This window comes from Tasmannia lanceolata, unplaced genomic scaffold, assembly GCF_043159265.1.
Source record: "Tasmannia lanceolata isolate RefF3 unplaced genomic scaffold, GAP_Taslan_0.1 ptg000002l, whole genome shotgun sequence".
In the NCBI taxonomy this organism is placed as follows: Eukaryota; Viridiplantae; Streptophyta; class Magnoliopsida; order Canellales; family Winteraceae; genus Tasmannia; species Tasmannia lanceolata.
This window is the reverse complement of record NW_027518679.1, coordinates 49,677,562-49,703,751: the sequence shown is the minus strand read 5'-3', so window position 1 is coordinate 49,703,751 and position 26,190 is coordinate 49,677,562. Positions and strand designations below refer to the sequence as shown.

At 39.6% G+C, this 26,190-nt stretch overlaps 2 protein-coding genes across 4 annotated transcripts; one reads left to right on the top strand and one right to left on the bottom strand.

Annotated features, from left to right (window-relative positions):
- The first annotated feature begins 708 nt into the window (after window positions 1-708).
- Window positions 709-16,009, top strand: LOC143876876 (peroxisomal membrane protein 11C-like). 3 transcript variants are annotated; one of them, XM_077378566.1, is made up of 8 exons: window positions 709-837; window positions 13,185-13,393; window positions 13,506-13,580; window positions 13,686-13,760; window positions 13,866-13,946; window positions 14,796-14,870; window positions 14,965-15,138; window positions 15,743-16,009. In XM_077378566.1, the coding sequence occupies exons 2-8, from the start codon at window positions 13,202-13,204 to the stop codon at window positions 15,776-15,778; spliced, it is 708 nt and encodes a 235-aa protein (XP_077234681.1). In that variant the 5' UTR covers window positions 709-837; window positions 13,185-13,201; the 3' UTR covers window positions 15,779-16,009. The 3 variants fall into 3 exon arrangements, with proteins under 3 accessions (XP_077234681.1, XP_077234675.1, XP_077234677.1); XM_077378560.1 differs by lacking the exon at window positions 709-837 and adding an exon at window positions 6,280-6,438; XM_077378562.1 differs by lacking the exon at window positions 709-837 and adding an exon at window positions 6,284-6,438 and having other exon boundaries at window positions 13,182-13,393.
- Window positions 16,010-17,623: 1,614 nt separating this feature from the next.
- On the bottom strand, window positions 17,624-25,419 carry LOC143876871 (lysophospholipid acyltransferase 1-like). The gene is made up of 8 exons (XM_077378556.1): window positions 25,017-25,419; window positions 23,449-23,504; window positions 20,141-20,361; window positions 19,639-20,047; window positions 18,913-18,998; window positions 18,552-18,615; window positions 18,311-18,429; window positions 17,624-17,897 (listed from the first exon to the last, which is right to left on the bottom strand). Exons 1-8 carry the CDS (start codon window positions 25,304-25,306, stop codon window positions 17,754-17,756), a joined length of 1,389 nt encoding a protein of 462 aa, XP_077234671.1. The 5' UTR covers window positions 25,307-25,419; the 3' UTR covers window positions 17,624-17,753.
- Window positions 25,420-26,190: the final 771 nt, after the last annotated feature.

Below are 26,190 nucleotides of genomic sequence, written 5' to 3'. Positions count from 1 at the left end.
AAAGGAAATGAAAATGTTTCAAGGTAAAAAGAAGTAGTTTTTTAGAGATTTGCTTTCCATGGAACACAAGTGAACAGAGCCTGAGAGAAAACCTGAGGAACCCGAGAAAAACCCTTTCTCCTTCTCTCTCTTTTGCTCACCCCCTCTTTCGAGCCAACACACAAAGAGCCTCCCGCCAAGAAAAAAAAAACACCTATCTCGGCTATTTATACAAAACCTAAAAAAACACCTCTAATCAATTTTGAGGAAAGCCATTTCGCGGCTGACTTTTGCATGAGGGAACAGCTGCTAAAAAGTGAGACCCCTGTGGCTGTCCTCTCATGCAAAAGTCAGCTTCAAAATGGCTCTCCGCGAAATTGCCTAGCAAGTCCCCAGGCTCTCCGTTAGTTTGGAGTAAATTAATCAGCTAAATTGTCCAAGTCTTCTTTTTGCCATCTTCAAATGGGAGAGAAAGGAAAAGGCCAAAAAAAGTAAGAGAGAGGGATTATTAAAAGGGCAATCATAAATTCGCACTCCTGTTGTTAACATGAAAAAGCGTTAAAGTCTGCTCACAATTTACGTTAATAGGACGCGTATTATCCTACAGTGGGTGCGAATTTATTATCTCCCGAAAAAAGAAAGAAAGAGGGAAAAGCAGATAAGAAGGACAGTGAGTCACTTGTTGAAAGTGAAGTGTGACGTTCGAGGCGAACTGAACGAACTGTGGGCACACCTCCCAGTAAAAAAAAGAAAGAAAAACGATTTGATTGACAACAACATACCTCTCTCATTACCTTTTTCCTCCTCCAAACATCCAAAATCCCTTGGTTTGGTTTTTGCACCACAGCTCTCTTTCAGGTATCGATCTCCACCTTCTTTTAAATCTCTACCTCTTTTAGGGTTTGATAGCGAAGATTCCGAGCAAAATTTTTTCCTCCTTTTCTCTGGAAAATTCCTTTCTGCCTCCTTTTCTTCTATTCCGAATTAGACCGGAAAAAAAATAGATCTGTTCTTTTCTTTTGTTTATAGATATTATTGTTCGTTTGTTTTCATCTTATTATTAGATTTTATTGATTTGATTGTTCTTTAGTTATATTTTCCTCACCAATCAATATGTGTTTGCGTGTTCTATGTGATTGTAAACAAAGGGTTTAAAAGAAAATTTGGATCGACTGACAGGTTTTTAGGGAATGAATTGGAATGAGACTCGTGAATTTGCATAGGGTTCTTCTTCATCCCCTTTCCTATTTAATCTTTACTATTGTGGGTGATTTCGTAGGTAGAAGGCTACTCAGTGCAGTTTCTAGAGGCCTTCTTTAGGGTTATCTATTGCGGGAAACCCTGGTTTTTCGTAAAACTGAACAAGATTAGATTCAATCATTGAAAATCATTCTAAAATGGTTTCAAGCAGTTTTGGGCTTTCAAATCAACTTGGGGAAGAGTTAATTTGTTGGGATGAGTATAGAACGAAAGTGTTTATGAAGGAAATTGTTAGTACCTGAACCAATACGTTATAAGCCAAAAGATTTATGGCTAATGGAACGTGTTAGGCTAGGCCCTTTAAACCTGTCTCATACCAGGCTGGGTCCCATCTAGTCCCATACCTAGGTAGGCCCCCACTCGGGACCATAACATTCCACCACGCTTTCGCATCCGCCGTCCTCGGCGACTCACTCTGTGACGGCTTTCACTCCCTGCTTTTTTTCTTCTAGGTAGCGCTTTTAACAGGACTGCAGGTCGCCCCTTATGCGGTGGCTCACTCTGTGACAACTTTACTGTAGGTCTGTAGCAGCTTTTGCTCTGGTTTTTTTACCATGTAGCCCTTTCCAGGTTGTCTTCTCCACAGGTCGCCCCTTTAGTGACTTAAACATTGGATGTGGTGGCTGCTTTGATACCAAATGTTAGGTACCTAACTAATACACCAAATGCTCCAAATCTGATGGAACACATTAGGCTAGGCCCGTTAAACTTGTCCCATACCAAGCTGGGTCCAACCTGGTCCCATACCTAGGTAGGTAGGTAGGCCCCCACTCAGGACCGTACCATAAATAGGTTGTACAAAGTTGGAATCTACCTATCACCTGTGTAGGCCTTTCATTGGGTGTTAGGATCCCTCCCAAGACCTTATGGGCCCTAATTCTTGTGCGAATGGTGAGGAAGTTATTGTGCTGAAAAAAAATAAAAAATTATCATGTCGTGGAATGATTACTTTGATAGAAATGGTGCTTGCAAACTTGCCTACGTACTTTATTCCCTTCTTCTTCAATGTCCCTAGAGAGGTGGTAATTAGAATGGGAATGCTTCGAAGGAGCTTCCTTTGGGAAGGTATTATGGTCCCGAGTGGGGGCCTGCCTAGATATGGGACTCGGTGGGACCCAGCCTCGTATGGGACATGTTTAAAGGGCATAGCCTAACATGTTCCAACAGCTCTGGAGCTTTTGACGTATTGGTTAGGTACTTAATATTTGATATCAGAGTAGCCACCACGTCCCGTGTTTAAGTCACGGAAGGGGTGACCTGTGGAGAGGATTACCTGGTAAAAAAAACCATCAGAGTGAAGTTGCCACAAAGTAGGCCGCCGCGGCTGAAAGGGCGACCTGTGGAAAGGGCTACCTGGGAAAAATGCCAGAGTGAAAGCTGTCATAGAGTGGGCCGCCGAGGTCGGCGGACACATAAGCATGGTGGCATGTTACGGTCCTGGGTGGGAGCCTGCCTAGGTATGGGACTAGGTCGGACTTAGCCTAGTATGGGACAGGTTTAAAGCGCCCAAACTAATGCCTTCCAACAGCTCTGGAGCTTTTGGCTTATTGGTTAGGTACCTAACAGAAGGGAAGGAGGCAGGAAAAAACCTTAGAACAACTTCTTAAACTGAAGGTGTGTAAAGCTAAGAAGCATGGTGGATTGGGAATTTGTAACAGTTCTTTGAGGAACAAAGCCTTGGCAAATGGTTTTGGAGATTTGGACCTGAAAAGAATGCTCTGTGGAGAAGACTCATTGTGGGCATTTTTTAAATGGTGTGGGTGTGTGTGTTGTTCTTTTCTGGGGTGGCGTGGAGAGAGAGAGAGAGAGAGAGAGAGAGAGAGAGAGAGAGAGAGAGAGAGAGAGAGAGAGAGGTAGTAACGTATATTTTGCCTTAGAAAATCCTATATTTTTCAGGTGGAGGGCGATAAGATCAGTTGGACCCCAAATCCGTTACAAGTTCTTTCCTTGATCTTTTCTCAAACTGTTGTATGCGAAGTTTCCATGTCTTCTCTATGGAGGAGAATGTGGACTATTCATGTCCATGCCCAGGTGCAAGCCTCTACTTCGATTGCCGTCTTGGAGAAGATTAACACCCAAGACAAGCCCAAGAAAAAGATCCAGATTAGCAAATAGATGTCCCCTCTGCCAGCGTGAGGAGGGGATCAACCACCGATTTATCCAATGTAGTCTATCGAGGAAAATTTCGAGCAGAATTCTGAAATGGTTTGGGGTGGTATGGGTTCTCCTGAGTACCCATAAAACACTCTTTGAGGGATGGTTTCTAAAAGGATTGGGAGCTTTAGCCAAAGTTCTGTGGTCTAGTATCCCTTTCACATTGATCTGGATGGTTTGAAAAGTAACAACATAAATTTTTAGAGGTGGTATATGTTCTCCTGTGAGTCCTGAGTACCCTTAAAGCACTGTTTGAGGGATGGTTTCTAAAGGATTGGGAGCTTTAGCCAAAGTTCTATGGGCTAGGATCCCTTTCACATTGATCTGGATGGTTTGAAAAGAGAGTAACAACATAAGTTTTTAGAAAAGAATTTCATTTGTCCTATCTGCAGTTGAAAGATCAAGCTGTTGATGATACATTAGACTCTCCATAATAAAGATTTCTGTGGGATTTCATTGATGGACCTCCTAAGGAATTGGAAGGAGTTCATTCGGGGTAAGTTACCAAGGAGGAAGGTGTGTGCTAGATGGATTCCACTCTCCTGCTGATTGCATCAAATTGAACTTCGACGGTTGCTCAAAAGGAAGCCCATGCAAAACAAATATTGGTGACATCCATGATAAAATTGTTGGCCCATCAATTATTTTCATGCATGTCAATGGAGCTGCTAATTGTATTGCAGATTGTCTGGCTAAGGAAGGAGTAGAAAAGCAGGGATTAGAGCTGTTTGATTTCCTACCTCCCTGATTAGGGGTCATTGTTGCCTTTTATTCTGTTCTTTTTCTTGGTTTTTGGAAATCTTTGTTCTCTTCTAGCTGTTTCCCTCAGTCAGCCCTCCGCTTATGAATGAAATTTACTACTGTTCCAAAAAAAAAAAAAAGAATCTGAAAGTAAGAGATGTCCAACTGAAGCAGCATCTGCATTCAAAGTTAACCATGAAGCCAAGTCATCTTGTGATAGTGTCTCGACCTGTATCATCCATGACACGAAAAAATGGAAAGGATTAACCATATCAGTTTCAGAGGCAAATGAATTTGTCCTCAGTGGGAAAAAAAGATTAGAAGTTCATTTTCCTGCCAAAGCATGTCGAAGAATTATAGGAGATGATACCATTTCAAAAAAGAAAGAAAGAAAAGAACTATAGGAGATGATTAAAACATGGCAATGGCCAAATGCACAAGAAAATGCCATTAGCAAAGAAGCCCCACTTCACAGCCATCAATAAGTCAGGGAACTAATCATATTAATCAGAAATAATAATGTCAATACTACAAAGATGACATAGGTTTATAGATAATCCATGTTTCTTCTTGAATTTAGTCTTTCGGGTACTTTCTTCACCAACTCGAACGTGATGGAACCTGCACAGCTGTACTTCAAATGTAGCTTCGTAAAGAACCTTGCGTGCTGCAATTGATCAAACATATCATCTATTTGGGGTAATAGATATAAATTCTTGATGGTGATATGGTTGAGGGGTTTGAAGTCGATACCCATTCTCCATTCATCAATTTTCTTCGGCACCTAGACAACCGATGAACTACAGGACGAACACCTAGGCTTGATTACCCCTTTCTCTAAGAGTTCTTGTATCCTCCCTTAATCTCATCAGTTACATCTTGGAGTTGTGGTACAACCTCATGTTAGGCAAAGCCGCAAAGGCATATTTATTTACTACCAACTGAATATCGTGCTCCACAGACCTCTTGGCCTGGAGGCCTTTCACATCCTATAATTGAATTCTTTACTTCAATAGAAGAGACTCGATATCAGATCTGTGCCTTGCATTTAAGGATTGCAAAGATAATAAAATTGCCTTGAGGTTCTGCTCCTTCAATCGTAGCATCAGTTGTACAAAATTTCCACTGGCATTCAACATCCTTTTTGCTTGAGTACCTGTAATCTGTGTTATTGTTTGCTCTTTAGCTTTATTGGCATTGATCATAAACTCCTTCCTTTCATTACAACCCTGTAGCTCGACCAGTGTTTAAAAATGCTGATGCGGTTCAAAGTACAGTCGGGAAAAATCCGTGTTGACTAGGTGCGGATGTGGCCAAGATTGCGTTTGACGCGGCTGAGTACTTGGATGACGAGGTCATAACTCTGGAGGGTGAAAGGAGTTTTTATTGAGTTTGTAAGGCAAAATGTGGAACGTGGCCGAGGGCAAAACGTGGCCAAGGCAAAAGGGAGTCGACTCAGGGGAGTCCACGATGAGGAGTTTTGAAACTATGATTTCGACAACCGCCTGTGAAAGATGGCATCTATATCCCACAAATAAGGACTGCCAATATGACTTGGCAAACATCAAAGGGAACTACTTCACAAGTTACCTCATCTATATACAACTTCTTGGATTGCATAAGTGTATAACACATGATGTTGGAAAATACAGACATGACCTCTTTCTTGTACTCGACACTTATTATATACAAGCTACTTCTCTGCATAGAGGAGCTCTGTTGAATTACTTCTTACATAAAAGGGCGGCCCAGTGCACGAGGCTCCCGCCATTGCGGGGTCTGGGGAGGCTAGATGTACGCAGCCTTACCCCTGCTTTGCAGAGAGGATGTTTCCGTAACTCGAACCCGTGACCACCAGGTCACAATGGAGCAACCTTACCTTTGCGCCAAAGCTTCTTTCAGGTATCGATCTTCACCTTCTATTAAATCTCTACCTTTTTTGTAAATGATAAATTCGCACTCCTGTTGTTAACATGAAAAAGCGTTAAAGTCTGCCCACAATTCATTCACGTTAATAGGGAAGCGTATTATCCTATAGTGGGTGCGAATTTATCATCTCCCGAAAAAAGAAAGAAAGAGGGAAAAACAGATAAGAAGGACAGTCAGTCACTTGTTGAAAGTGAAGTGTGACGTTCGAGGCGAACTGAGCGAACTGTGGGCACACCTCCCAGTAAAAAAAAAGAAAGAAAAGCGACCTGATTGACCACACCATACGATATCATACATCCCTCTCTCATTACCTTTTTCCTCCTCCAAACATCCAAAATCCTTTGGTTTGGTTTTTGCACCACAGCTCTCTTTCAGGTATCGATCTTCACCTTCTATTAAATCTCTACCTTTTTTAGGGTTTGATAGCGAAGATTCCGAGCAAATTTTTTTCCTCCTTTTCTCTGGAAAATTCCTTTCTGGCTCCTTTTCTTCTATTCCAAATTAGACCGGGAAAAAAAAAGATCTGTTCTTTTCTTTTGTTTATAGATATTATTGTTCATTTGTTTTCATCTTATTATTAGATTTTATTGATTGGATTGTTCTTTAGTTATATTTTCCTCACCAATCGATATGTGTTTGCGTGTTCTATGTGATTGTAAACAAAGGGTTTAAAAGAAAATTTGGATCGACTGACAGGTTTTTAGGGAATGAATGGAATGAGACTCGTGAATTTGCATAGGGTTCTTCTTCATCCCCTTTCCTATTTAATCTTTACTATTGTGGGTGATTTCGTAGGTAGAAGGCTACTCAGTGCAGTTTCTAGAGCCCTTCTTTAGGGTTATCTATTGCGGGAAACCCTGGTTTTTTGTAAAACTGAACAAGATTAGATCCAATGATTGAAAATCATTCTAAAATGGTTTCAAGCAGTTTTGGGGTTTCAAATCAACTTGGGGAAGAGTTAATTTGTTGGGATGAGTATAGAACGAAAGTGTTTATGAAGGAAATTGTTAGTACCTGACCAGTACGTTATACGCCAAAAGATTTACGGCTAATGGAACGTGTTAGGCTATGCCCTTTAAACCTGTCCCATACCAGGCTGGGTCCCATCTAGTCCCATACCTAGGTAGGCCCCCACTCGGGACCATAACATTCCACCACGCTTTTGCATCCGCCGTCTTCGGCGGCCCATTCTCTGACGGCTTTCACTCCCTGCTTTTTTTTTCTAGGTAGCCCTTTTAACAGGACCGAAGGTCGCCCCTTATGCGGTGGCCCACTCTGTGACAACTTTACTGTATGTCTGTAGCAGCTTTTGCTCTGGTTTTTTTATCATGTAGCCCTGTCCAGGTTGTCTTCTCCACAGGTCGCCCCTTTAGTGACTTAAACATTGGATGTGGTGGCTGCTTTGATACCAAATGTGAGGTACCTAACTAATACACCAAATGCTCCAAATCTGATGGAACACATTAGGTTAGGCCCGTTAAACTTGTCCCATACCAAGCTGGGTCCAACCTAGTCCCATACCTAGGTAGGCCCCCACTCAGGACCGTACCATAAATAGGTTGTACAAAGTTGGAATCTACCTATCACCCGTGTAGGCCTTTCATTGGGTGTTAGGATCCCTCCCAAGACCTTATGGGCCCTAATTCTTGCGCGAATGGTGAGGAAGTTATTGTGCTGAAAAAAAAATAAAAAATTTTCATGTCGTGGAATGATTACTTTGATAGAAATGGTGCTTGCAAACTTGCCTACGTACTTTATTCCCTTCTTCTTCAATGTCCCTAGAGAGGTGGTAATTAGAATGGGAATGCTTCGAAGGAGCTTCCTTTGGGAAGGTATTATGGTCCCGAGTGGGGGCCTGCCTAGATATGGGACTCGGTGGGACCCAGCCTCGTATGGGACATGTTTAAAGGGCATAGCCTAACATGTTCCAACAGCTCTGGAGCTTTTGGCGTATTGGTTAGGTACTTAATATTTGATATCAGAGTAGCCACCACGTCCCGTGTTTAAGTCACGGAAGGGGTGACCTGTGGAGAGGATTACCTGGTAAAAAAAACCGTCAGAGTGAAGTTGCCACAAAGTAGGCCGCCGCGGCAGAAAGGGCGACCTGTGGAAAGGGCTACCTGGGAAAAATGCCAGAGTGAAAGCTGTCATAGAGTGGGCCGCCGAGGTCGGCGGACACATAAGCATGGCGGCATGTTACGGTCCTGGGTGGGGGCCTGCCTAGGTATGGGACTAGCTCGGACTCAGCCTAGTATGGGACAGGTTTAAAGCGCCCAAACTAATGCCTTCCAACAGCTCTGGAGCTTTTGGCTTATTGGTTAGGTACCTAACAGAAGGGAAGGAGGCAGGAAAAAACCTTAGAACAGCTTCTTAAACTGAAGGTGTGTAAAGCTAAGAAGCATGGTGGATTGGGAATTTGTAACAGTTCTTTGAGGAACAAAGCCTTGGCAAATGGTTTTGGAGATTTGGACCTGAAAAGAATGCTCTGTGGAGAAGACTCATTGTGGGCATTTTTTAAATGGTGTGGGTGTGTGTGTGTGTGTTGTTCTTTTCTGGGGTGGCGTGGAGAGAGAGAGAGAGGGGGGGGGGTAGTAACGTATTTTGTGCCTTAGAAAATCCTATATTTTTCAGGTGGAGGGCGATAAGATCAGTTGGACCCCAGATCCGTTACAAGTTCTTTCCTTGATCTTTTTTCAAACTGTTGTATGCGAAGTTTCCATGTCTTCTCTATGGAGGAGAATGTGGACTATTCATGTCCATGCCCAGGTGCAAGCCTCTACTTCGATTGCCGTCTTGGAGAAGATTAACACCCAAGACAAGCCCAAGAAAAGAGATCCAGATTAGCAAATAGATGTCCCCTCTGCCAGCGTGAGGAGGGGATCAACCACCGATTTATCCAATGTAGTCTATCAAGGAAAATTTCGAGCAGAATTCTGAAATGGTTTGGGGTGTTGTGGGTTCTCCTGAGTACCCATAAAACACTCTTTGAGGGATGGTTTCTAAAAGGATTGGGAGCTTTAGCCAAAGTTCTGTGGTCTAGTATCCCTTTCACATTGATCTGGATGGTTTGAAAAGTAACAACATAAATTTTTAGAGGTGGTATATGTTCTCCTGAGTCCTGAGTACCCTTAAAGCACTGTTTGAGGGATGGTTTCTAAAGGATTGGGAGCTTTAGCCAAAGTTCTATGGGCTAGGATCCCTTTCACATTGATCTGGATGGTTTGAAAAGGGAGTAACAACATAAGTTTTTAGAAAAGAATTTCATTTGTCCTATCTGCAGTTGAAAGATCAAGCTGTTGATGATACATTAGACTCTCCATTATAAATATTTCTGTGGGATTTCATTGATGGACCTCCTAAGGAATTGGAAGGAGTTCATTCGGGGTAAGTTACCAAGGAGGAAGGTGTGTGCTAGATGGATTCCACTCTCCTGCTGATTGCATCAAATTGAACTTCGACGGTTGCTCAAAAGGAAGCCCATGCAAAACAAATATTGGTGACATCCATGATAAAATTGTTGGCTCATCAATTATTTTCATGCACGTCAATGGAGCTGCTAATTGTATTGCAGATTGTCTGGCTAAGGAAGGAGTAGAAAAGCAGGGATTAGAGCTGTTTGATTTCCTACCTCCCTGATTAGGGGTCATCGTTGCCTTTTATTCTGTTCTTTTTCTTGGTTTTTGGAAGCCGTTGTTCTCTTCTAGCTGTTTCCCTCAGTCAGCCCTCCGCTTATGAATGAAATTTACTACTGTTCCAAAAAAAAAAAAAGAATCTGAAAGTAAGAGATGTCCAACTGAAGCAGCATCTGCATTCAAAGTTAACCTTGAAGCCAAGTTATCTCGTGATAGTGTCTCGACCTGTATCATCCATGACACGAAAAAATGGAAAGGATTAACCATATCAGTTTCAGAGGCAAATGAATTTGTCCTCAGTGGGAAAAAAAGATTAAAAGTTCATTTTCCTGCCAAAGCATGTCGAAGAATTATAGGAGATGATACCATTTCAAAAAAGAAAGAAAGAAAAGAACTATAGGAGATGATTAAAACATGGCAATGGCCAAATGCACAAGAAAATGCCATTAGCAAAGAAGCCCCACTTCACAGCCATCAATAAGTCAGGGAATTAATCATATTAATCAGAAATAATAATGTCAATACTACAAAGATGACATAGGTTTATAGATAGTCCATGTTTCTTCTTGAATTTAGTCTTTCGGGTACTTTCTTCACCAACTCGAACGTGATGGTACCTGCACAGCTGTACTTCAAATGTAGCTTCGTAAAGAACCTTGCGTACTGCAATTGATCAAACATATCATCAATTTGGGGTAATAGATATAAATTCTTGATGGTGATATGGTTGAGGGGTTTGAAGTCGATACCCATTCTCCATTCATCAATTTTCTTCGGCACCAAGACAACCGATGAACTACAGGACGAACACCTAGGCTTGATTACCCCTTTCTCTAAGAGTTCTTGTATCCTCCCTTAATCTCGTCAGTTACATCTTGGAGTTGTGGTACAACCTCATGTTAGGCAAAGCCGCAAAGGCATATTTATTTACTACCAACTGAATACCGTGCTCCATAGACCTCTTGGCCTGGAGGCCTTTCACATCCTATAATTGAATTCTTTACTTCAATAGAAGAGACTCGATATCAGATCTGTGCCTTGCATTTAAGGATTGCAAAGATAATAAAATTGCCTTGAGGTTCTGCTCCTTCAATCGTAGCATCAGTTGTACAAAATTTCCACTGGCATTCAACATCCTTTTTGCTTGAGTACCTGTAATCTGTGTTATTGTTTGCTCTTTAGCTTTATTGGCATTGATCATAAACTCCTTCCCTTCATTACAACCCTGTAGCTCGACCAGTGTTTAAAAATGCTGATGCGGGTCAAAGTACAGCCGGGAAAAATCCGTGTTGACTAGGTACGGATGTGGCCAAGATTGCGTTTGACGCGGCTGAGCACTTGGTTGACGAGGTCATAACTCTGGAGGGTGAAAGGAGTTTTTATTGAGTTTGTAAGGCAAAATGTGGAACGTGGCCGAGGGCAAAACGTGGCCAAGGCAAAAGGGAGTCGACTCAGGGGAGTCCACGATGAGGAGTTTTGAAACTATGATTTCGACAACCGCCTGTGAAAGATGGCATCTATATCCCACAAATAAGGACTGCCAATATGACTTGGCAAACATAATATTGGCAAACATCAAAGGGAACTACGTCACAAGTTGCCTCATCTATATACAACTTCTTGGATTGCATAAGTGTATAACACATGATGTTGGAAAATACAGACATGACCTCTTTCTTGTACTCGACACTTATTATATACAAGCTACTTCTATGCATAGAGGAGCTCTGTTGAATTGCTTCTTACATAAAAGGGCGGCCCAGTGCACGAGGCTCCCGCCATTGCGGGGTCTGGGGAGGCTAGATGTACGCAGCCTTACCCCGGCTTTGCAGAGAGGCTGTTTCCGTAACTCGAACCCGTGACCACCAGGTCACAATGGAGCAACCTTACCTTTGCGCCAAAGCTTCTTACATATGGATTAAATATGATGTGTTACAGAAATTACTTTTACACAGATGGCTTCACTAACCAGTTTTAGTTGTCTATTTTTCTTCTCAATTATCTTGCTTTGGATGTGAACAGTTCTCTTATTGGATAATTGGAATTTGATACCAGCTTAACCACTAGGTTGGCATTGCAAACCCAAACTCTTTCCAACCCAAAACCTTTTTTTTTCTTTTCGATCCATGAGTCAAAAAATCAAAACAGTACTTGGACAATCAACCTGAGACGAACCAAGTTAGACTGAATTTTGGCTTTGGCCATGTTACACTACTTCCTGTTAAGCTTCTTATTTAAGTTGATATGAGCAAACCAGCTTTAGTTACTATAACTTGAGCTGGGTCGCCTATCAAACTATAAGTGGTGTGGAGTGGGCTCAATATTGGAATTTTCTGTTGGATATTTTTCTTCGTAATAGGTGGTGATTGATTGCAAGGTGATGCTTCTTCCCTTCACTCAAATTTTTTTATACTGTTAGTAACCTTAGATGTAATTGTTTTCACTAGGGTTCACTCTCACTCCTGACTCCAATATCTTCATTCTGGCAGCTTGAGTTGATCGATTTACAGGCCTACGTCCCATTTTCACTGATTCGCTTTCCCATTTTCATGTCAATATTCAGATGATGAATGCTTTTAAATCTATCGGTTCAGTCTTTCTCAATATTTATGTTGACTAGTGTCAACTACATTTTGTGAAGGGGAATGGTATTTCCCCCCCTCTGACGGATAAAATACATCCCCCCTTTAACGTTATTCATTAAGTTTTAAAGGCAAAGAAAAACGTTAAAGGGGGTGAGTTTATCCTCAAGCAGTGAACAATTCTCACAGAAACTGTTAAAGGGGGGGATTTTATCCGTATCATTTCCCTTTGTGAATTGTGTGAAGTTCGTGAATTAGTCTTAGTAGAATCATTAATTGGTACTGGGTGACATGATTATGAATTTGAATTTTGACAATCAACGTGGCTTTTGTGTTTTGGTTCTTCATAAAGAGGAATGATTTTGCATTGAAAAATATGCAAATACAGATAGCTACAAAAACATTTTTCATAATTATAATGGTTAATAGTTCTAAAATGTTGAGTTCCAGCTTATAGCCACAGCTCCCTTCTCATGTTACCTTTTGCCTTCAAAGGTTGCTACCGTTATTCTTATTATCATTGTCGCCTTTATTATGTTCTTGCTTAACTGGATAGTAAGTACTGATATGAAGAGAAGTACCAAGAAAGGGGAATTAAAAAGAACAACACAATGTGGTGTAAAGTCTCAAATTGTAAAGGTATCCATGCTTCGCAAGCTTGTCAGTATTTACATTGGCCTCAGGATGAATGTGAGGCACTCCTACCACAGTCACTGAGAGGAGAAGTGCCTTCTTGTACTTATCTTGTGTGCATTGGCCAAATGGGAGAAGTGCATGCTTTGACTGACAGTGTTAAAGGTGTCTTCTTTGGTTCAAAATGGTCTAATTGTAACGAGTAAAATGTTGAGGACCTCCCCTTATTTAATGTTATGGTACTAAAGATTAAGGTGGCATCTTAATTAAGCAGGCATATCCAGAGATAAGATGAGTACATTAGATGCAACCAGGGCAGAGCTCACTCTTTTGATTTTATATTTGAACAAAGCTGAAGCTAGGGATAAGATATGCAGGGCTATACAATATGGTTCAAAATTCTTGAGCAATGGTGAACCTGGTACTGCTCAAAATGTTGACAAAACAACTAGCTCGGCTCGCAAAGTTTTTAGACTTCTCAAGGTTAGATTTTACATTTTTTATGGTATTAAATTCTAAATCTGAATCAACCTCTGTATTCTCTCGTGCTTGATTGGTCCATTTTACGTACTTTTGTGTCTCACTTGACTTGCAGTTTGTCAATGACTTGCATGCTCTTATTAGTCCACCTGTTAAGGGAACTCCTCTTCCCCTCATTTTACTTGGAAAGGTACAAGGTTTTTGCTCATTACGAAGTTCTTGTGAAGTCATTTTTGTTTGCCCTTATTCACACGGTGCATTTTGTTTGCCCTTATTCACACGGTGCATATTACAGTCCAAAAATGCATTATTATCAACTTTCTTGCTTTTGGATCAAGTTGTCTGGGCTGGGAGGACAGGCATCTACAAGGTAACGAACTGTTTCTTTTTTCCTTTTTTTTTTAGTTTAATCATGTGCTCCTAAATATTTATTCACGAGACAATACAACTTATCCTGTATAATTGTCTTTTTTAGAACAAAGAGCGTGCAGAGCTAATTGGCAAGATCTCTCTTTTCTGTTGGATGGGTTCATCAGTTTGTAGCTCATTGATTGAGGTTTGTGATTTTAAGCTTTCCCCCTTTTCTGGACACGATGGTCTGTGTTCGTGGATATGCTTAAATATTCAAGGACTGGTCTAGGGCCCTGATTTTGTTTCTAGCCCATGACCACCATGTGCATGTTAGAACTGTCTGGTGATCAGATTGCCTTGGCCACGATGCTGTCATCACTCCAAGTGGATGATCCTAATTCTTAGCCCTGTTTGGTTGCTCAAGCGCCCTGCATTCATTGGAATTCAAATGCCAATGAACTTCCAATGAATGCCAATTCCATGTTTGGTTCCCGATATTGCATTGAAACTCCATTCGACTCCCAGACATGTTTGGGACATCATCTTTGTTTTTATTCCTACGTGGCGCACATGTGTCACTAAGTTCCCTCCTCTCATCTTCCGACTTCCAACCAAATTTTACCAAAATTGTGTTTTTTTTTGGGGTAGAATAAGAGTGGAAAAGGTCTTGTCCTATCCTCTCTCTCTTTCTCTCTTCCCTATCTCTCTCTACCAAACTCTGTATTGGTAATGACATCCCTACTTTTTCCACTGCTTTCCGAGAGGATTGTCGCGTAACCAAATACTATTCACCACTCTTCCACTATTCTCCGAGTGGCAATTCTAGACATCTTCCATGCTTGTCTACTCGCTTTTGTTCTCATTCCACTACTCTCCAAGCCACCCACGAGCAACCAAAGCCTAAGTGTCCATTCAATGTGTATCGGATGATAATAAGATTGTCCTAACAAGAACCTTTCTTTATCTCTCCACTATATTATTGCTCTAGCTTGTTAGAATCAGGCATGATCTGGTTCTAACTCTCGAAACTTAATTTTTTCGTGTATTCTTTCAGCTTGCGGAACTTGGAAGACTGTCTGCATCAATGAAGAAGTTAGAGAAGGATCTTAATAAAACTGATAAGTATCAAGTATGTTTAATACAGTCTTCATACATGGGGATTATCATCCATCCTTTGCTTCATTTTTGTAGAGATTTTGTTATTTTTGTGTGGGTGGATGCAGAATGAGCAATACAAGAACAAACTCAAACAATCGAATGATAGATTGTTAGCTCTGGTAAAAGCATCTATGGATATAGTTGTTGCAGTTGGGTTGCTTCAACTGGCACCCAAGAAAGTCACTCCCCGTGTAACCGGAGGCTTTGGATTTGTTAGCTCACTCATCTCTTGTTATCAGGTGATCTCTCACTCTTACTGGTAATGCTGATGCAAAATTCAGTTTAATTTCAGGAAGGGATTGAAATGTCACCAAAATTTCGGTTTTGGCCGAAATTATGTTAAAAAAAAAAAAAAAACATTTCAATTCTTTTGGAAATTTTGGCCGAAATTTTGTTAATGGATTTCAAAGTCGAAATTTGGTCAAATTTGGCTGAAATCTGGACATGGTTTTAAATTTGTTTTTGATATACGTTTCGGCCTTGGCCGAGACTAAAATTTCGGGCAAAATCCTGAAATTTCAGCCGAAATAAGGTACACCAAAAAACGGCATATTTTAATATTTACAAAATTTTGGCAGAAATTTTGGAAAAATAATAATTGTTTATAAAAAATTTGAAGTTCTTGAAATTTCAGCTTCGGCTGAAATTTGGGAAATCCGAAAATTTTGGTTTTGGTCCTAACTGAAATCCAAAATTTCGGATTTTGGACGAAATTTAAAACCATGAATCTGGACCAACACCGAATCTATGTACTTTCGGTGTCAGTCCGGATGGAAATCCGAAATTTAAAATTATGTTTCCAGGCTGTTGAACTCTAATTTCTTGTTGCCTACTACTGCGCAGTTGCTTCCTTCCCCACCCAAGGCAAAGACGCCTTGAAGGTGGCAACGTTCCTCTCTAAAAAAAGCTTCCAGCCATGAATAATACTTCAGATGAGTACATGGAAGATACATTCTAGCTTATCATCTATTTGATCCTTTTGCATGACTCATACTGCTATATTTTTCTGTAATAATATGTTATGATGCGATATGTTGGATGGACACATGCATTCTTGTATCTTTAGGCTTTCGAACAAGTTAATTAGTTTATTACTGTCCAATGTGTATACATGCTTCTCTTCAGATATTCATTTCCCTAATCAAACATAACATATACAGAGTTTTAATACGGTGCCGGAGCGTGAAGGCCCGTGTGGGCGGTGCCACCCTTGATATTTGATCCAACATCAGCTCACTTTTTAAGAGGCTGCTGTCGGATCAAACATCCAGAGTGGTACTTTTGTCGTGCCCACGTGGGACTTGACACTCGGGCACCATACAATTTCTCACATATACACACATAAGTATATGAGAAAAGCGTCTTTGGTCGGTCGAGTAAAGAGCGTTCTCTAGTCTGCTGACCAAAAACACAGTGGGTCCATGTTGTTTGGATGATCCAAAGCGTTCATTTGATGGGCCTAAAAAATCAGCTCCTTAGGATCTTCCTATCCCTTGGATCTGTGGAGGTAAAAAATGGACAGATCTGTGGAGGTTGTTTATACCCGTCAAATGAATGCTTTGGATCATCCATACAAATGCTTAATCTCGATGTAGAAAAATCTTGACCCATAATTAGTATTTAAAATATTTTCTTAATATTTAAAGTACTACCAAAGAACAGTGGTTGGCCAGGCTTATTATAGGATGGATGTGGGTACTTTTTAAGTTTTTTTGGGGGAAAAATATGTGGGGCAGAAATTTGAGCTAGATTATTACATGCCCATTCTTTTGATAGACTTCTACACTTAGTTTCTCATTTCACTGGTGAGTTCGCCAGATACGCTGTGACACAAGAAGTATCTCCTTAGGCTCTGTTTCTTTGGAGAGTAAATTGGGCATAAAACAAAATTTACAACCATCTTTAGGCGGACGCCGTAAAATTTGTTCTATGCCCATTTTACATTAAGAAACAGAGCCTTAATGATATATTCATAAAAAGCGTGGTTAGATTCAATCTCTCGGACCCTGCGGAAAGGAAAAATGTTTTCACCTTCTTCCGTTCAGGAAGGGAGGAGGATTAACCAAATCTCATTGATTGCTACTTCTTCCAAACATCTGGTAAAGCTTGAAAAGTGAAGCATAATATTTTATAAGCAACATGTTTTGGAGGTCAGCTAATTGAGAGACGGATGGCCTACCCAGAGCTGGGGTTGATATGCACAGACCGCATCAATTGTGGGCCCTCTCTGTTTGCTCTAATAAAACATGCATCACTTCAAAACAAAAAAAAAAACAAAAGAAAAAAAGGTTTCCCATTATTGTTGAAACTTAATTGGTTTCTCATATGAAAAACACTAAAACTGAAACAAGTTATACAAGAAAATCATGATTTCAGAATTAATTACATCCCATCTTCCTGAGTAAAAGTTTAGTATAGCATTTAGGGATATTTTCCGAAAAAGTTTTTAGTTTCTTGGCATTTCATAATTTTCAACCACTAATTGGTAAATACTATAAAGAATTGGGGATCTATAGTTAAAAAATTCATTATTTAATTTTTTTTTAGTAATCCTTATTACACAGTGTAATCATCAAAATATTAGATCATGATAAGCAGGGCTCCAATTGATCACACCATCTCCGAAATGTCAAAGAAACTTTCTCGAGATCAGTCGCCAGAACATTCCGATAAGACAATATATGATGAATATCCATGGCGTCAATTTATAAATTAGAAAATATATGAGATCAAAAAACTAGAAAAACCTTGTGATTATAAATTGGTAATTCAATTGTGTGTATAGAAGTTTACATGTGGGCAGAATCATGTAAGAGAGACGAAGAACAAGACAAACTTCTACACCTGATTTTTCTTACTGATCTTTCCGAGCTTTCGAACTGGAGGAGCGCTTTGCCGGTTTGATAACGTAACTCAGGAGGATCAACAAAATAGGAACAACAGTGCCAACATAATAGACACTCCCATATGATGCGAGAGTTTCGTGCATGCTCAACACCTTTCACCCACGAAAACAAAATTAGAATTAATAAGATGGTTCTCACTATCTCTTTAAAGCGTGAGTGCTAATTAGTGAAATTTTATTGGGCTAAAGATGATAATTCACAACTACCTATTTGTTTAAGATTAAGATAGCCGATTGTGAGTCCAAAACCAATAATTGGACTCAAATATGAATCGTCCAATAATTGGTTTTGGACTCTCAATCAGATGTCATAATCTTAAACAAACAGGGCCTAAGTGATCAAATCTTTCTAAATGACCAATGATACTTCACAACAGTCTCCAAATAAATGGTGGAAGGAAAACAAAAAAATGGGAAAGCAGACATGTTTGTGCTGGCATAATAAAAAAAAATTGGTTTCCTGCAAAGAATTTGAAGTAGAAAGAACCTCTGCAATCTGTACTTACCATAAAACCAACACAGGAATAGTTAAGAACCAGTAGTGTATAAGCAAAGTTGGAAAATGCCAGTGCCTTCCGAAGCAAACCCAATTTTTGGGGAATAGCTTGTTGCCATCTATATATAGCTGCTCATTAACCAAAAGAAAATAAATGCAATCAGAAAAATATGCATCCAGGAAACCAGCAACCCCTAAGAAAATTCTGCAACTCTCTTTCGAAGTAGGACTCGCAACTAAGGAAAGGATACCTCTTGAACCCGCAATCATTAATGCCGACTGAACGAAGAATATGATGTATCCAGGGTATAATCCCTGCAATTTAATTAGCAAATAAATAACTATCAGATGGGTGGCGCAATGCTATATAAATAAGAACAAATTTTCATCTTAGTAACGCCACCACAAATCATATGATTAACAGCAGCTTTTGCCCACATGAAACAAAGAAGGGGAAAGCAATAGGAACAATAGGTCGAAAGATCGCTGTTTCAAATGCGTAATGAAGTAATGAACTAGAGATCTTCAGTATGGAAGATACAAGAATAACTACTCCCTCATCATGGTTATAAGAGCATTTCCCAATTAGGCATAATGGTAACTTATACTCACATGCCAAACAGCACTAACAGTCTGCGTCCCCAGCAACTGAAGGAATCCAGGCTTCTTTCCTTCCTGAATCAACCTTTCATAAACATCTAAACAACACAAAATCTTAGATCACATGGAAAACACAAATCTAACTACATAGTAGTATAGTACTGTATATTTCTATGCATCCTGACATTTTCGGTAATTTCTTCTTCGTCTTGGAGTGTTTCAAATCAGCAGTACTTCGCTCAACCTTCCATTGTTACAACAAAAACTTTTCAATATTGATATGAGTTACAGAAAATGGTTGGCACAACAATCAGATATGTTGAGGTTTCCTCCTCAACTTTTTCAGTGCAACCAGAAAATTGTTATGTGGGGACCACCACCTGCTCACTTGGAGCCTGGAGGTTCCCAAGGTAAATTAGTTTTAGGAAGTAGTCCTTACATGTGAGTATGTAACTACCACCCAACAAAGATTAAGCAGCTTCTACTAAGGCCCTGTTCATTTGAGATTATGCCAACCGATTATGAGTCCAAAACCAATTATTGGACTCAAAATTAAATGTAAATTTGAGTCCAATAATTGGTTTTGGACTCACAATCGGTTGGCATAATCTTAAATGAATAGGGCCTAATTGTTCACACCGAAGGTCAGTGGATGTTGGGTGGTAGTTACAAACTGATGCCAAGTTACATATCTCATACTGAGAAAAGGGTATGTGCAAGATAGTAGCAGACACTCACAGTGACGGAGCCAAGTGCTAACTTGTATGTTCCACACAAGTGGCAATTCGACCGCACTCTTCGCAAATTCAACACCAAGAACATCAACATTTTTCGCACGGTCCCATCTGGGCTTAGGAGGCACAGAATCTGACCAACCACTGAACCCCAGACCAGAAATGATGATGGAAGCCTCAGATATTGACCAGATAAAATAATACTTCCAGCGCGCTGTAAAGCCAGACATATATTGGTAGCTCAACCGTTTCCAAAATCCCCATTCTTGGTATATGGGATCAGTAAACCGGGACAGTGGATAATGTGGTACCAAATACAAGTAAATTCCCATGCATATAGCGGCTTGAACAATAGCACGCAGCATAGCACCATAAGGTGAAGGTGATGGTGCTTTTGCCGAAGGGCTCCACATCTGTGAAAGTGAAGAAAAGAATTAATCGGGAAATTATAAATTTTGCAAGAGAAAATATACAAATGCATATGGCAAACATGCTCCTAAACTCACCCCTTTCTTTTCTGTCCATTCAAGATAATCCTTCATTTCATAAACTGGTCCAGCGAAGTGGCTGCCGCAGCAGAGGCAGTAACCGAAATATTCGATCAAAGATGGGCGCCGAAGCAATCGATTTTTCTTTTGTGCCTCACGCAGGCCTTCTTCTTTCAGTAACCCATCATTGTAATTTATTGAACATGAAATGACTTTCAGCGTCAACACCATTAGAGCTCCTATATTGGAAAAAGATGATAGCAATGATTCACCATTAACCTATACGTATAAGATGAAATAGTAATAGTAAGACTCTTTCCAGCTACTGATTTTATTGATAGCATTTATTTTATGGAATTGACAGAGTTTTCCTCTATGAAATTATTTTATGGGTGGGAAAAAAGAAGTGAAAACTCACGTTTTAGGATTCTTTCAAACACCCACGACCTTAACCCTAACATTGCCACGTGCTCTATAGTAGGAATACGTTTCTCAATTGATCAAAGAATGGAAGCTGATATCCCCACTACTATATACTGATAATAGCATTACTCACTTTATTTCACACTAATTAAATAGAATATTCCAAATACTATAAACATCCAATCAGGAAAGTGGTTAGTAATATTGTGTTGTACACTTGCACAATATGAAGTTCATTTAATTAAATGGGAAATTCTTTCAAGTAGCTCTTTTACTTTATTGTCGTTTTTTGAAAAGCAAATGTTGGGATGATGAGTGAAAATATTATTCTATTTAGAGAAAAATACCAATTAAATTGAGTTTAATTCCGCAACTACTGATCAGACCCATTTTGAACTCAAACTAGTCGGGTCATGTCGAACAGGAAAAAAGATCCTTCTACCCTTCTGGAGGCATTGGAAATAACTCTCGTACTTTCTCTGTAAAATTAGATTTGTAGTTTGATGCTCCCTCTTTTCAGCAATATTACATTATTTAACAATGACACTATCTCTCTCTATCTCTATCTCACTCTTTTCTCCCTGTCACTCTCCCCTCTCTCTCACCCTTTACACCTCTCATCTCACAGATTTTTCCAACGACCTCTAGGGGAACCAAATGTGGTGCCCATGCATCACAATGAGTGGGAGGGTAGTATTCAACAATGTACAAGCTGGATTTTAGGTCTCAGCTATGGATATTGTCAACATCCACTTTGTTTTTTCATTGAATCCAACCACTTTACCAAGAGATTCATTCATTCATGGTGTCATAACTTCCTAGATAGCTGATTAGAAGCAAACACCTCCAACTCGCTAAGTTGAGGATTGAAATCATCCAACAAGAAAAAAAAAATACAACCATATAACATCTACATTTGAAGATACAGAAACTCATGATAGGGTTCATATTTTCTGGTAAAAAATTGGGAATGCTTACCTAGAAAGCTAAAAACAGCAGTGTCCCCAATATCATCCCACCAGCCCCGAACCCTTGGCATCAAGTAAATTGTTTGCCTACAAAGATTTTGAAATACACACCAAGGGGTTTTCCAGTAGCCACCATCTATCTATCATGCCAAAAGAATATGATTCTATCAATCCCTTATTAAGACTAAAATAAGCAAATCATTCTCAATGCTATCAAACGCCACCATTTACCCAACCCCTAATCTGAATATCTTCAAATGAGTGTATTTTTCTCCTTCAACTTAAACCTTGAATGGGCAAACAAGATTATAAAAAAACCAACAAACTCTAAGGGGGTTGAATGTGGTGCCTAAACATGGGCAATAAGGGCAACAATTCATCAATCTACGATTTAGGTTTGCAACAAGCCTTCTCCAAGGATCTTATTGGTTTCCCAATTTATCTTTCACGAGTGAGTCATCTAGAAAGTGACCACACCTACAAGCGATAATCCCTTCTGATATAGGTTGGGTTTAGCGTTGGCCAAATATTGGGAAATGGAAAAAAGAAGAGGTAATAATAGTTCATCTCTAGGTCCAACTTGGTTTTTCCTCATGACATCTGGAATCCTCAACTTTATTAAAGAGCCAACTGCTCTGCAAAGCTCATCTTTAATTATTCCTTTAATAAGATGAAAAAATGACCAATAGGTCAAGACAAGAGATCGGGTTTGTTTGTGGATTGATGCCTAGTGCAATGTCCAATAGCTAAAGGAGCTCTCATGTTTGTTTAAAGTTGTTATTTCTAGAAATTCGAGTGCAGGGGACTCATTCAGATTGGAGGACGGCAATGCGGCATCATTAAAAAAAAGGACAGTAATGTGGTCTAGGATATCAAGTTCCCATCACCTCATGTGCAGAGAAGGTACAGAACTGTGCTTTTGTGAACACAGTATATTTGATCTCCAGATGGTTGTGAAACAAGCAAAGGTGGAGATTGTTGTGTTGGTGTCTTGATTCCCAAAACAGTTACAAGACAGTTTCAAAACTGAATTGCATGCATGGAGTCATGTAATGGTGAGAATTTAAAATTTAAAAAAGGTACACGATTATTCTCTTTGCAATATGGGTTCTTTTAAAGTATGAGAAAAGAAAAGAAAAAGGCTTATCTCTTGTAAAAAGGGAGGTGGAGGAGAAGAACCCAAACGTGGTTTTGACATTTATTCTTGTCTATCGAAGAAGAGGAGATAAGAGAAAAAGGGTGGGTGAGAGTTTTTCTCTTAAGTCTCTCATGTGGTTTTCTTTTGTAGTGTAAAAAGGGGTTTTCTTTCTTGTGTTGAGAAAGAGGCGTTTTGAGAGAGAAGGATGTCCATGGAAGAGCAAAGGGGGTTATAGGTGTACGGGATTGTGTTAATCCGGTTGTAATCTTGTTATGTTTTCTCTAATAGTGGAAGTAGTGATCTCACCTGTGGATGTAGGCCATTGTGCTGAACCATGTTAATCGTGGGTGTTCTCTTTGTGTTGCTCTTTTGCGATTCTTGTAGTTGCTTTCCATTTTGCCTTTGATTGTGTTCTTTGATCAGATTTTTTGTCTGACGGGATTTTCAATTCTAGTTTCCATGCTTCCTTCCAAATCTATCAAAATGTATACATTTTCTATTTCTTTTAAACAAATATGTTCACACTGAATTGACAATAAATATCCATTACCCATACAAATCACCCATATGTAAAGGTTTTTTTTTTTAAGCTGTCCAATACTAATTGTTTACATAACTTCTTATGCCTTAACCATCTCCAAGCTCAACTATTTTAGTAACCAAAACTTCTTAGTTTTTAGTACTGACTACTGACAACATGCAGGACATTAAATAATCCATGTAAAGTAGAGAATGTTCATTTATTAAACCAACTCAAGGAAATAGCGAACAAGTACAAGAACATCAAATAATATTACCAGTTGCATCAATGCCTCCTTCCTTCCATGCGTCACCACTCATATAGTATACATGGCTACACATAATGTAAATACCAGTAAGAAGCTTTGAGTGTTGAATAATTCTATTTTGAACAGACAGCAGATATTGTTATATTTCTTAGCAGATTAAAAGAATCAACGTTAGAGCTGTGACATGATGGCAATGGAATAATAGGGCAGCAAATTTAACCATAACATTATTATGTAACTAAATGGGCAATCTTAAGTCCAAAATCCACCATTAAGAGTTTATAATGTGGAATGTGCAGCCCTGCACTAGTTCTGATTTAGCATCTGCATAAAAAAGTGTTTTGTACAACAAAAAAGAGCAAATATCCAAAGTAACACAGCCTAACAAAGTCAGCAAAGCAAGCTGATTATATTACTGATCACTAGTGTGCAGTTTTCCACAAATTTTACAACAAAATTTAATATATATGAAGAATTTTTGTTTTCAATGAGAAGCTATATATGAAATGCTTGCGTTGAATTTTTTATCGGTAACTAGGACAAATCTATTGAAGCTGCAAAACTATGAAAATAAGGAGTTTCTTCCCACTAAGCCAGTTGTGCAAGGATGAAAATTTCACGTCACATCCTCTCCTAAAATGAAATAGAAGCTGTAATAAGAGCCTTATTTCCACTTTTTTCCTGTGAAAGTAAGAATCTATGGTGGGCTAGAGGTTGCAAGAACCAATCTAGAAGCCATATAGAAGATACTTTCTCCAGGATTTATGCCCGCTTCATTTCAGTCTATCTATATTCATGCTTCTTGTCAAACTACATTGACATGCTGAATATGAATCCAAGCATATAACCATCGCAATGAGGTAATGAAGGATCAAAATCACAAAACACGCCCATTCAACATAGCACCTTGAAATTAAGGTATTTGCTAGCGAAATTTGCGGAAAGGTTGCAAAAGTCGGCCGCAAAATGCTTTTCCACGAAATTTCCTACCAAATCCCTAAAATTAAACCTCAAAACAACAGTAATTTCAATAGACGCGGACTCCAACGAGATCTGAAAAGAAAACAGCAGATCAAAGGGGCAAAACAGCAAAATAAGAGAAAAGAAAGATCTTTCTCAAACTAATCCAGATATGAGACTAACAATCAACATTTCCAGATTACAAACAAGAAAAAAACAGAGACCGACACAGAATTATAAAGAAAGATCAGTCAACAGAATTTGCTAGGGAATTTCTCGGCTAACTTTTGCACGAGAGAACAGCAGAATAAGACAAAATCTACTGAAAAGTGAGCCTCTGTGGCTCTTCTCTCATGTAAAAGCCACCCGCGAAATTCCATAGCAAATTCCTGAAATTAAACCTCAAAAATAACAAAAAATTCAAGCGACACTAACTCCAAAGGGATCGGAAAAGAAAACAGCAGATCAAAGGAAAAACAAAAAACAAAAAACAAAAAATAAAAAAGAAAGATCTTTCTCAAACTAATCTAGATCTGAGACTAACAATCAACTTTTCCAAATTAAAAACAATAAAACAGAGACCGAAACAGAATTAGAAAGTGAGATCCGAAACTCACCAACCGATAAGGTATCCAAATCCGCCGAAAAAGGTAATGAATCCAGATCTCCGGCGATAAAGAAGCATAGACAAGTAACCTATCGCCATCGGAACGAGAAAATGAAGATTTGAAGAGAATCCGAAGGAGAGATAGGAAAGAATCGCTCCAGAAATCGCTGAATAGAGATGTTTCGTTAGGGTTCCGGGAACGAATCTCCAGAGAAAACTCACCGGAATTGTGGCGACAAAGCAGAGGAGAAATCGGAGAACGGGAACCGAAACTCCGATTGAAGACGCCAAGGAATCCATCTCGAGCTCCTTGGCTGATAACTGAACTCTCTGAGAAATCTCTGTTCAGACCAGAGGCTTTTGGTTTTTTGGTTTTTACCAATCCAAAAGAGAAGAAGAGACTGTTATGGGGTTTTGTGTTTTGGAGTTTTCATATGGGTGGAATGACAATAATGCCCTTTTGGAGTTTTCATAAGAGAGTTTTGACTGGGGCTTTGGGAGTGTCGTACTTTATGACACGTGGATATAGATTGAGGATGTGGGGGTATAGATCTTGTGGATATGCTTGTGGTCTTGCCTCGAGGGTGACGAAGAGGGTTCTTGAGTAGAATGACCAAATTGCCCTTGTGTATTCAGTTGGCCCCACATATTTACGTCGATGTTTTTGAAATGATTATTCACCCCCTTTTCTTTCCCAAGCCGCCCTCTTTAGTGTAAAAGGTAGGGGTTTCAATGGACCAGACAAATTGATGGACCATTCAAAATTCCGAATCCGTACTTAAAGCGCCGGCTGCTCCGTTTGGATGCCAGAATTATTTTGGTTCTTGGGACTTTTGTGGAACAAAAAACTTCCTGGGATATTGGTGGGAAAAAAAACTCCCTGGAAGTATCCCGGTAAAATAAGAATCCCATGTTTGGTTGACCGGACTATGGTGGGAAAAAAAAACTCCCGGTAAAATAAAAATCCCTTTGTTTGGTTGCTTGAACTGTTGGGAAGACAAAAGTTCTTCTTTTGGTTATTTTGGTTCCTCGGATTTCGTGCGGGATTATTTTGGTTCCTGGGATTTTTTTTCCAACTTTGAGTTTCGTGCGGGGTTATTTTGGTTTGTGGGATTCTTTTTTGCCCTATATAACTAGCAACCAAACGTGGGTTTCCTGCGGAAACTCCACAAAAGTCCCAAGAA